The sequence below is a fragment of the Barbatula barbatula genome (assembly GCF_947034865.1).
Source record: "Barbatula barbatula genome assembly, chromosome: 2".
Lineage (NCBI taxonomy): Eukaryota > Metazoa > Chordata > Actinopteri > Cypriniformes > Nemacheilidae > Barbatula > Barbatula barbatula.
In genome coordinates, this window is record NC_136767.1 from 19,622,695 (window position 1) to 19,635,768 (window position 13,074).

General features: G+C 35.8%; 1 protein-coding gene across 1 annotated transcript; it reads right to left on the reverse strand.

Annotated features, from left to right (window-relative positions):
• Positions 1 to 10,293: 10,293 nt before the first annotated feature.
• Positions 10,294 to 11,596, reverse strand: timm8b (translocase of inner mitochondrial membrane 8 homolog B (yeast)). The gene is made up of 2 exons (XM_079450142.1): positions 11,333 to 11,596; positions 10,294 to 11,249 (listed from the first exon to the last, which is right to left on the reverse strand). The coding sequence occupies exons 1-2, from the start codon at positions 11,450 to 11,452 to the stop codon at positions 11,082 to 11,084; spliced, it is 288 nt and encodes a 95-aa protein (XP_079306268.1). The 5' UTR covers positions 11,453 to 11,596; the 3' UTR covers positions 10,294 to 11,081.
• Positions 11,597 to 13,074: the final 1,478 nt, after the last annotated feature.

Consider the following 13,074-nt stretch of genomic DNA (forward strand, 5'->3'; position numbering starts at 1 on the left):
CCTGAATATTGCACATTGTATTTGGCACCCAGATACTTACTTTCCTTTATATAATCAATGACCACCTTTCATTTCTGCAACTGGAGGGTGTAGTTCTTTGGAAATTGGTGATGCCATCCATAACGCTAAGCATGTAATGGTTTCCTAGCTCGGATCCCAGAACAACACTCAAAATGTTGATAACAACTATCCTCATTGTTTTCAACTGAAGGACTGGTGCACACCCTCTTTCCTCGGGCAATGCAGACGTTGCAGTAGTTGTCACCAACTCTCCAGCACTGACCCTTGTGAAATCATCCCATATGACCAGTGTATGTAATGACCAGTTCTTGTTGGCTGTAAACCTTATAAGATTTCCTTCTGGTCATAGAGAACTCTAGAAACTATCACATGTTTTTATCCTAGAAAGCTTAATTGCATTAGCAGAGGCCTTCAAAACTGTTTCAGCATGATTCGAGAAATGAATTGAAATTCATGTTATCAGTGTTGTCAGATTTTATTGCTGTTTTGATGTATTTGAAACAATATCTGGAGACACAGTTTGCCCTTTTCCCTAGCAAACAGAAGTCATACTGTATGCGTAAATAGAAAATTTATGCCATATACGGTCCAAATGAACTGTTTAAACTTTAAGGGATTTTAGTTGTTGTTTGGGAATTCTTCATAAACAACCATTACGAGACAATTAATGTATTGGAACATACTAGAAATAAACATTATGCAATATATTCAATAAAACATTTCCAGTATACTGACAGTTAATAGGAAAAAAATAAGGAAAGTCCCCACTACTGCTATTACATATAGTCAAACTACAATGACTTTAAATAAAATCTCGCTGTCATTCTCTAGTGTCAAACTTTCCCGACTTTCATTGCACTGACACTGGCAACAACTTTTGCCATTACTGCAGCTCAAATCAAAGAGTGGGGAGGAAGTTGCTTTGTGCCATGATGTTTGCTCATTGAACACAACTGACAAAAGTTGGAGCATGCTTTGTTTGTGTTACTCTTAAGTATAATACTGACCAATGAAATGTCTAGTGGAGAATATTCTTTTTAAAAGTCAGGTAGAAAATCGCTCAAATATTGCATAGTAAAATGTGCATGTGTCTATAAAGGGTGCTTGTTAAACCCTCAAGGAGAAAAATTATACCCTATTGAGATATGTGCCATGTACAACAAATCAAACTTCAAGACCAGGCAGGATTCACCATTTCAAGAAGCCAAGAAGTTGATATAACTACTCAGGTGCAACCGGGGATGACCTCACAATGAATGGGGTGTTAAACCAACAGATTGTGTAATGAAAGGTAGGCCGTGATCACACTGAGCAATGTCTAGCTATTTTTCCTGCTCTGTTCGTCTATCTCTATTATCTCTAAAAGAAAATTAATTCCAAAATTAATTAGAGATAACACATCTACTTGAGCTACAATAACAACAGCAGCAACTTTCAGAAACACTAGGTGACAGATAAGGTTTTTCCCTTTTGTATGATATAAAGTTCCGAGATTCCAATGAACTGGTGAACAGAGATAATGATACCTTGACTCATTTTTCATTCTGCGTTCAAGAATGTTTTTGCCTCTACAGAACAGTTTCTTGGCACGTCGCTGAACTGTAATATACACTTGGATATACTGTCATCTGATGTTTAGTGCCGTTGCCTAGGAAACAGTCCACGTAGCTGTGTTTTGAAGTGAGTGGAAAGAGTCTGGAGGCAGGACTTCATCTCTGTCATGTCTCTGAAGTTTAAGAGGAGTGGTGTAGAGATGAAATGGCGAAGAGCCCTGCTCTTCTTCATCGTCTTATATCGTCAGAGATAACATCAGATTTTACCTTCATAATCTTAATAAGCTGTCAAAAGATTTGTAAGAGTTATGTCTCAGTGTCAAGTTTACGCCACATGCAGACACAAAACCTGTTCTCAGACATGGTTTAAGCTGACATCAGGGTCATTCTGTGTTCATCCAGGAAAAAATTCAGTGAAGATCAGATTCACTGAAACACAGTATTAAAATAACCTCTGGCATCCATAAATGATACATTTAAATGTATACAAACAGATTGCAATTTCCTTTGGTGACATTAGTGGCACCTTTTACATTAACTTCACCTGTTAGTGATAGTTTATTTTTTTGTTTCTTGTTATTTCCTGAGAATGTGCTGTTTCTTTCATTGCAGTTTTCCATTGCATGTTGGAAAACAGATGGAAAACTGAAGCTAATGCGAATGACAAAAAGTTTCAAACACAACACGATAAGAGTGATTTTTTCCAGAAGGGCAGAACGTCAGCAGATTTGAGAATGAAAAAACAATTTGGTTGTCTTATTTTTTTAAAGAGGAAGTCACTTTACAGAAATGTTATTTTTCAAAGTTTGTCAAAACTCTAAACGTTTCTTACACTTAAGTACAGTAGGTACATACTGTTTGATCATGTTTATATTTGGGCACAATTTTAAGAAAGCGCATAATACATACAGATTGTTTCTGTTGTGATTATTTTAAATGACAGGACCGCTCAAAAAGGAGAATATTCGTTTTTTTCTTAATCACTGTAAAAAATTAAAAGATTTTCCATTGACTTGTTGCATTAAAATGTTTCACTTGGCTCAGTTTTATCAATTGCACCCCTGTTAAACAGACTTGTTGCCACAAGCTAAACATTTATGAAACTTCAACTATGCCAACTGAAATATTTTAAGTTACCAGTCACAAGGAAATTTTGTGTGGGATCACAACTATTTTCGCCGTATTTAAAATTATATACCTTAATAATAAGACATGATGTCTATCACAGATATTTAAGGTTATTGGACTTGACATAAAAGCACTTAGACACTTACTACTGTAATGATGAGATCACATAAGAAACATTTTCTAATTCAAGGTATAATTGTTAAATATTGCAACACTTAAAAGTTATGTTAAAAGTTCGTATAGTCGTTTAGTAAATAAAATATGCAGTAAATGTTGTACATTTACATTTAGTCATTTTTTTTGTGTAGCACTTGTTGAGTCACTTTAATAAAAGCAGATATTTGACTCTTCCTTGTGATCCAGCAAGTTTGACGCAAACCGGGAAACTCTTTTTCCTTCCAAGGATGTGTTTGTTACTATGGCAGCCAAATGCTGCTCTGAGACAGCTGTGGAGCATTCCTCATCGTTCCACAAGTCTGAGGAAACAAACAGCCGCTCTTTGACATTTCTCTCCACATGCCCCACCAAACAAAAATATGCCATTCAATAAACTAAACCATATAGTTGTACAAATACGGTGTCATTATTACAACTGTTTTGTGGTTTGGGAATGACTTCAACCTACACCAATAAATGATTCATCAGATGTCTTCTGTATTTGCTAATCGTCTCAGAAAATCGTCTCAGAAAACCTGCTTTCTGCTCTTGCCCTGTGATAACCATCACTGGCCCAAAGTGTCTTGGGCTTACCCCAACAGCGTCACTACAGGAAGTGAATCAATCTGCCCTTCAAAAAATAGAGAAGAGAAACAGTGTCCAGCCAACTGTGGTCCTTCCCATCATAAATAAGGAAAACGTTTAAGGAGAAAGAAAGGCCTCACCAAAGCCATCAGGAGGAGCAATTAATGACACTAGCATGTGTTCACTTCCTCCCCAGTTACCTAAAGCCACTGTGATCGCTTTCACAGACACCAGAACCAAGGCTCAGTCCACCTACCAACTGTCTGACCTTTATTTAAGACCAAACTGTGGGAGGAAACCTCACTTTTACACTCCAAAGCTGTGCACGAGGGGTAAAGTACGTTTGATGAAAATCGTAAATGACAGAATCAAGCCAATGACCATGAGTTACAAAGTTAAGATTGCCGTAGATTATTCTGACACATGCAAATCTGTGTGTGACTCAGTGCATCTCCATCTAAAAATTTAGATGGTTAAACCAGAGGGAGGAATAATCTCAAGCTGTTCTTTCAGGAAACCCAAGAAACATACACAAAGACGATAGGAAAGTGAAGAAAAAACATTTTTAACAAGACTGAAGAGATGAAAAGCGTTGCTACTAGATCTTATATAAACAGACACGTTTATGCACGCTGGGCAATGTTCTACTTAAGAAGTACACATCTGGACACCAATCCTCCTTCACCCACACTGCCAATCTGTATCAAGAGAACAGTGAGTTCAGACAGCCTCATTCGGCCAAAATATCATCTCTCACACACATGTACCTAAACTGCAGTAGTACCATGCACTCAGCTTCTAACAATAAACTAGATAAAAGTGATAAAACAGAGTCATTGCAAGAGAAAACTTATACGAAAGAACCAGAAGAGAGCAATGGAATAGAAGAAAATTGTTATTTATGATTGCGAAGCACAAGTCCTTGACGTAAGAGAGCAATGACATAGTGATAGTTAACATAAACTATGTGTGGAATGTAAAAGATTAGGAAAGTTTGTAGCATGACTTTACTCCTCTGATTCTTGTCGTTCTGTCCCGGAATAAACTACCTTTGTATCCTTACTTCCATACTTCCTTTCTGTGATAAATAAAGATTTGAAATAGACGCCATATATTAGACAGCTTTTTTCAAGCATATTATCCTTTCAGACTGTGACTGACCATTTAGAGGTTGCAGGAAAGATGGTAAAATCATTAAGTGTTCTTACCATCTAGGCTATGTGATGCACGTTTAGATCCAACTTGCTGTGAGAAATGACAGGAATGTTGTTCAACTCTTAACTGCAAGTAAGGTTGGCAAATATAATTGCATCATAAAACCTCATTTTTTAATGCTTGTTTTTAACGGGCAAGACACATTATATGAGCCGCCGGGGAGGAGACATCAATCCCTGCCATATTGTTATGAAAAGTTGTTTGAATGAAAATAATCCAGTGAAATAAAACAGGACCATAAACAGAGCCCTATGGAAAAAGATAACAAAACAAAAACTTGCACAGTTGGGATTAATTAAATTATGATTATATTCATGGCGCTCCTTATAAAGTCCATATGGCTGTCTCATCTGAACAGTGTCTGTAGTCTAAATATCCATAATTTAAGTGGATTATATTGTCAACACAACTGTCAGAGGAATATTTCATACGATATAGCAGTGGAGACGATGATTATTGAATAAACACTGCCTCCTTGAGGTGACATGTAGATTTACATGCCTTCTTCTGCGGTAAACTGCTGGGATTCCGATTACAATACAATTCCTTTGAGATCGGAAGTCCTGAGTAAGTACTTTGAAAACATTTATTAATCCTACTAAAAGACATTAGGCTTCAACACATAACAAAGCCAGACAAAACCTGTCCACCTGGGGATTCATCTGCTGGGTGGAGAGGCCCGGCAGCAACCAAAAGGCATTTCATTCTGATTTCATCCTCTTCGTGTGTTCAGGTGAGGTCATCCATAACAAAGACACATCACTGAAGCAGTCTGTGCCCTAGATAAACATAAGCCCTTTTCTTAGCTCATGTACAACACCGGTGTCATTGTTTTGGTTTTTCTGCTGTGTTTAGGATCTTACCTTTTCTGAATGCCCTCAGGGTATCAACAGAAACGTTACCATACTTCATGGGAAAACATCTGTCATCTGCTGTCAGAAAGTACACAAGGTTAGAAATGTAACCATGACAGCAGCATATATACATCACCTTCATAAATATGACTGCATTTTTCCACAATGTCTGTGAAGTGTTTTTTTGCATCTTGTTTAAAACATTCCCATCAAAACAATTAGAATAATCCTTCATCAGCAACAAAGAATAAATGTTGTATTTAAACTGTGTAGATTAGCATTATAAATTATAAATATTAAAATCACTAAATATGTTAATCTGAGTGATAAATCATTTAATCATGTTTAATTACATTATTATTTAATTGTTTTTTTTCTAATTAAAATTTTTAAAGCTTATTTTTTATGGATTGAAGCCTTAAACCTATATTTTATGTTAAAGTAAATAACAATTATTTTATGTAGGCCTATATGTATTAAAATACATTTTTATATTTTAAAAGTTAATATTTTTTATATGTATGTATTATTTATCTAGTTTTTATATATTTGTATTAATATTTTTATATTTACTGAGCATAACAAATCTTTAAAAAATTAAATAACTTTCCCCAATTCACAGGGAAGGTTAAAATAATGATTTATAATTTATAATAAAGGCAATATGACCTCAAATAAAAATGCGTAACCTGCAATTTATCTCCCTTTCTACCGCAAAATAAAACCTTAATGAAAAAGGACAATATTCCTCAATACTCTATTATATAGTTTGTGTTTGTGCGATAAATTACATTTTATGACACAAAGTTTATATATTTATATTATATTGCATTTTTATATCTCACAAAATGTATTATATACATTACATTTATCAATTTAATTAATAAATAAATGTTATTATGTCATTTAATTATTTAAAATATTTCAGCTACAGGTCATCTGTAAATGTTTTGTATTTAAACCAAATGATTATTGCTGGAGTTCTGTGCTATAGAGAGCAGAAACTTTTGACATAGGTGTTAATTCAAGAGCTGCCTGTTGCACTGGTAGCCAATGTTACTTGACCTCATTGACCATAGGATTTCTAATCTCATAAGTACCAAAGATTTCAGAGGAAATAATGAACGTGTCACTGACAGCAGTGCTTTGACAGAGAATGGAGCGTGGCCAACCCAGGATAAATTTCCCATGCGGCCTCTTTGCTGTCCAAGGTCTCATTGTAGCCAAGGTGTCAAGCTCAACGTGTACGCTGCTTCTGTCAAGCTTTAGACACTAGGGTTCTTTCACAGGAAGAGGGGTGGCATGGACATCGACACAGATCCTACTAGATTTAGATCCTATTATTCACAAGTTTTAATTAAGAAGTTGCAGACCTTGAAGCTTGATTCAGGTATAAGTGCATACAGTGGTTCTTTGTGAAAGTTGGGGATAGAGAGATATCTTCTCCATATAATTTTAAAAAAAGATAGGAGGATTTTGAGGTATCAGATACTGTTTCTTATATTGACCTATATCCGGATGTTTTTTAATCCAGTAGGCTCATTATCACAATGATACTACATGAAAGAGAGCATGTTTGGAGGCCGAAAACTCCCAGAAAATGATAGATTAAAAAAAAGTGAAAATGCTCTTTGATCACTCTCCTGCGTATCTTGCCACAATGTCTCAGGTATTTTTCTTTCAAAGAGTTCTCTTTTGAAGAAACTGTTTGAAGAGAGAACTGAGGCATAGTGGGCATCCCTGATAAGGCCAGGATGGAATCCTACATCACAGGCTAGTGTTCCTGATACACAGTCAAATCTTTCATCAAAATATAACTAAAACATCCGAAGATTGAGCCATCAAAGCTTACAAACTTGTGTAGTGTTAATCCCAGACCAAATGGATTTTAAATTCAAATTTACAGCTGACATCAAATTTAATGCTCAATCCATGGCCCAGTGGCTAACAGTTAGCAGTTTGAATCCTACCATGGTTTCATCACATAAACCCCAGTTGGGAGTAATGCATTACAAAAGTAACATCATTACAGTAATGTATTAGTTTTGCTGTAACACAGTTATATAATGCATAACTAATCCCAGATAGCACATGCCATCTGGCTTACGTCTATTTGATGCCTGCATTTGCATCTGCATCTGCAAGACATCTGCACAACATAGTTTGCTCATCTGCAATACATCTCGGCAACGTCTGAACGTTTGTAATACGTCTAAAGATCTGGAGATCTGGAAACAATCTGCATAAAAACAGCTGCTAAACATCTTAGAACGAGCTGTTGTTCATCCATTCTAAATCATAAACATCTTACAGACATCTTCTAGATGTCTATATGACGTCTGACAGCAGACGTCTCCGAGATGTATTGCCGATGAGCAAACCATGTGTCTTGCAGATGTAAATGCAGATGTCAAATAGACGTTAGCCATATGTATGTGTGCTTTCAGGGATACAATTTGGGTAATGTTATAGGCCTACCCGTTACAATCTCAGTAACGCGCGTTACAACAACGTGTTTTCCCCCTGTAATTCTTTTATTTATAATTTTCCCACATATTCAGAAAAAACTAATCTGTGATTTAAATACTATGATTGTAATACTATTTCCTTTCACTGAAATTCTATGGTTGAAATGAATGCAACTAAACGAAAGTAAGTTTTACCCTCTCATCTCGCTATTATAGTGGGCTCTACCTCTACCATAATTCACCAGATGGCCGTTTGTCTACTTTTGTGATTCTGACAGCGATTGCTAGTCAAATTCAGCCATGAGCCTTCTCTGTGCCTCTTAAATTTGAGGCTCCATATACTTCACTCGAGTATTTAAATGCGTCTGAAAACGCCGAATTTGGGCGCTCGACAATGCAGTGATGCACAATTGCCTTGATATGGAATGTCCACCTATGGTCAAACGTATTCGTTTTGCAGATAATTTGTGTGATTAACATCATATTGTCCAGGGATATTATCTGATACAGAAATTGACACTCGAATACTAAAGTATTAATTCCTCCATTGTTTTTAGGCATGCCATAAAAAAAGACATAAAAAAATTATTATATCGGTATTTGCCGATTGTCTGATGTGGTATTTGTCCCACCCCTCCTGCGCTGTGATTGGATGGCCGAGTAAATAGTGACATTGATGAGCACAATCATTGCATAACACATCGCCCTCCACTGGATGTAGAATGAGCAGCAATAAACAATATTTTGGCATTTTAGAATACAAACACCATAAATTCTATGGATTTAATGGTTATGACGGGAAACAAAAGTCTCTACTAGTACAGTATGTGTTGGGTTCTATTGACGAGACCACTCGAATAATATCCAAAACAGACTACTAAAAAGATATTTAATAACACCTAGTGGTTTACAATCCAATTGAGTTTTAATGGAAACCATTAGAATTTCTGCGGTGTTTTTTAAGTAGTTGTTACCCCCTAAGCGGCCCTTATGGTTGTTGCGGTTGTATTTTGCCTTGCGTCTCCTTTTTATGTTGCTGACCCCTTTTTCACAACGAGCATCTTAAAATCAGGGGTTCGTAACAGTAGTTTGACATTATAATTCAAAGACAGTAATATAAAACTAATTACTTTTAAATGGCAGTAACTAGTAACGTATCATTTATTACATTTTGGAGGTAACTTTCCCAACACTGTTTGTCTCTATATGATAATAAATTATATATATATATATATATATATATATATATATTTCTTCCAAATTTCAAATAACAAAATTGTTAATAGTTGCATTTTTTTGTGATGGCCTTGATTATTATAATTTTTTATAATAATGCTTGTCATGCTGTCATTCTTTCACATTGCTGTTCGATGACTCCTGAGGTTTGATTTTGTTGAAATTAAACGGACACTGGACTGGTCATAATACATCTAGAAATGCTGATTAAACAAAAATTTTGAATAGTCTCTTAACTTTATCCATGGCTGTAGTTAATAGTGTCTTGGCATCAATTGGCATGAACACATCCTGATTGTTCTTGTCATGCTACATAGAGTAGATGTTACAGTATTTGACGAATCACAATGGTGTCACACCACCTTACAGATTTCTACTTAACCTATTTAACAATAATATATGTATATGTAATATACAGTATAATGTTTTTGCAAGTACGTATTTTATATTATCATTACTATTTTAGTGTAATATTGTGCACACACACAGTGTATGGTGCAACTTTCATCAAAGCATCAATGACTCTGTTTGAGAGGACCATGTCGGCTTCCATTGTACTCAAGTTAGAGGCTTAGCTAACCTATATCTGCTTCCTGACTTTAATTAGAATGGCTGAAAGCAGCCGTGCCTGCAAGATTTACACACACATATCTATCAAAGACCACTTTGTACTCGGCACACTAAACAACAAAGGAGGGTATAGCCTCAAAGCCAAGAAGCAGACCTCTTTTGCCCAAAGACTAATCCTGTCATAAAGAATTCTCTTGCAAGGTTTTTTGGGAGTGTAAAGCAAAAGATTTAGGTTTTTTTACATAGATCTAAAATAACACTTATAGGCACTGTTTCACAGACAAGACTTAAGGCTAGTCCCAAACTAAAATAAACATGTGACCTGTCTTGACGTAATATAACTTGCCCAGAAATATCTTAAAATATATTAGTGCCATTGTTTTTTCTTGAGATGCAGACCAACAATGTATTCTTCAAAGGGATTTTGTTAAAAGCGACATAAATATCTTAATTCAACTAAGGCATAGTCCTGGCTTTAGCTAAGCAGTGTGTCTGTTAAACCTGGTCAAAGGGTTTTGAATGTGGAACAGTGTAGAATTTGCAGAATATAGTATTTTTTTTCTATACTAAAATAACAGACTGTTAATAAAATCCAGATAAACTTGTACATTCATGTATAATTAGTTAGAAAAAGCAATCTAGACAACAGACCACTCTTAGTAAAGTATAGTCTCATGTGACTGTTAAACAGAATAGACATATGTAATATGAAACAGTAAAATAAAAACGTTTTACATCTGGACAATACAACCCTTAAATAAACCACTGCATTGACAGTAATGTGAATCATGGGCCTCAGTGTTTGGCAAAAAAACACCAATTAAGTTATTCACCAATAAAGTCAACGCTGGGATGTTGATCACATTTCAGATTTATGACATGATTTCAGTATGATGACATCTGTACAGAAAAACAGACCTCCAGATGCATTCATAAAGCCAGGTAAACTGCTCATTTATTTTCATACACAAATACTTTTTGTTCAGGTAAAACTCTCAAACGGAGTAATTTCATATGCAAGGTCACATATACTTCCTGCAAAGATTTACAGATGTGTACTATACAAATTAAACTAGGTGTATTGACACAAGTACGTTTTTTTTCAATACTGTTGCAAATCCCTGTGCTCTCTGCTCACGTGTAATAACATGCGTCATAAATATAATATAGGCTGGTGGTCTTGGGGACACTTTAGGATCACACATATAGAAGAACATATAGCAAGAACAGTAAAACCATCAATTCGACGTACAACTGGGTGGCAAACAGGACATCGCGAAGGTCAAGACTGAGAATCAATGCGCGCCCTTCTGGACCATCTGCGTAAAGCGGTTCGTGATACTGAGGGTCGTGTCGATGAAGCGCTCCACGCAGCTAACGAGACATGCCTCTGTCCGTGAGTCCAACTTGCTACTTGGTTTGTCCATACACTTATCCCAGCATACATCGGTGAAGTTGTGAACCTACAAACAGGGTCAAACACGGTCACGATCAACAATGCTGACTCCATGGTTTTAAAAGTTAATATGGCTGAAAAGCGAGTTACCTGCGCTTGAAACTGAGCTTTCTGCTGCTCTACAGCAATAAGACGCTGAAGCTCCGCAGTGTCGGCGTTTTCAGATGAACCACCTAAAGGCGAATCAAAGCTAGAACTGAAATCAGCCATGATCGGAATTTTTGTCACAGATTAAATACACTGAAACACGTGAAGGTTAACGCAAGTCTGCGGTCGTCTTCTTCCTCTGTTTTTAACTGGCTGGCTGGCGCCCTGACTCTGAGCACATGCCGCCCCCTACTGTTCTTTGCGGTCAGGTGTGGAAATAAAAGCAATGATACTGGATAGTTTCTGCTCATTTGTATTATCTGGAAAATGTTTCATGTATACGTTGTGTAACAATATTGTTTGGATTTTTTTCTCGTTCTCTTTTCTTTTGTCTATGTATATTGATGTGGTAGGGTCTGTATATATGTTATATGTTGTTCGTTTTGTGTTGAATGTTTTTTTAAAGCAAAGGCAAAAAAGTATATTTATTGAAATGTATTTGATTTTGAAGCATACCTTTTATTTTTATTGAGAATGTGCAGATTTTTACAGTTGTTATACATCTCTATTTTTGCATGTAAGCCCATCTTATGTGGAAAATTAAATGTCATTATGTTGTAAAAAAGATTTACATTATTCAGTAAGCAGGTTATGTATTTATTCACTTTATCCAAAGCGACTTACAAATGATAGTTCATTTAACATTTGTTTGCTTTTCTTCCTTAAAAAATCTTTAATGTCAATCTAATGACAAATAAGTTATATTTTTGTCATCAGTATTCAGTAATTATGTTAGTTTCTGATTATAAAGATGACAAGCGGCAAAAACAAGATGTTTACTTTTGTCTGCTCCGGAGGGCTAGATGGCGATGTTGAGTATGTACATCAGATCCTTCGGAATGCGAGAGAACCAGCAGCTAAAAAAAGCTGCACGCATAATGTGTAGGACATATGTGATAATTTTTATAAAAATATGATATTCTTTTGTATAACATTTCATTATTTTATATATATATATAAATTTATATTTAAACACTTTTACAAAGCCACGGCGGTGCGTTTAAAAAAGTTTTTCTGACTTCTCACTTAAGACTAAAAAACTGCTGTTTGCAGCAGTGTCCAGCAGAGGTCAGTGTTTACGTTTCATTGGGAACAACTGCAGTAACAGATTTGACTCATTTACTTCGTTAATTGTTTTAAATTTGCTTCTTGAAGCGTTTTTAACCAGTCAGGTATTATGTAGAACATGCAGTGAGTAATCTTTGAAGACCCATTATGCTTCGGTTACAGTTGAAGATTATTGAAGATCAGTCTTTCGGATTGATGACAGCAGCTGTAATTCGGCAACATTAACCTTTCATTCGGTTCTGCCACAGAATCTTGTGCCAAGTCAGGCTGTTTAGATGTTGTCCATGGAGGGTGTTGTGTTCGTGGAGGAATAATGGAAGGGCTGGCCACAAGAATCACTGAGTTTTCACAAAGGGTTAGCCTTTCAAAAATACTGATATATGTGTAAAATGACGTGTCTACCATTATTTCCTTTGATCATGTTGTAGTGTAGGGTAATTGTTACATTAAATATTCAATATCAAGGCAAAAACAGCCAGTGACACCCTCGTGAATCTTTACAGCACATCATTTTAATGTCACATTCGTGTGCTTTATGTTAAAATATAACTGTGACTTTAGAGAATGGACTTGAATTCAAGATGCTGGTACACCAGGAAGTGAATGAGCTCGGTTGG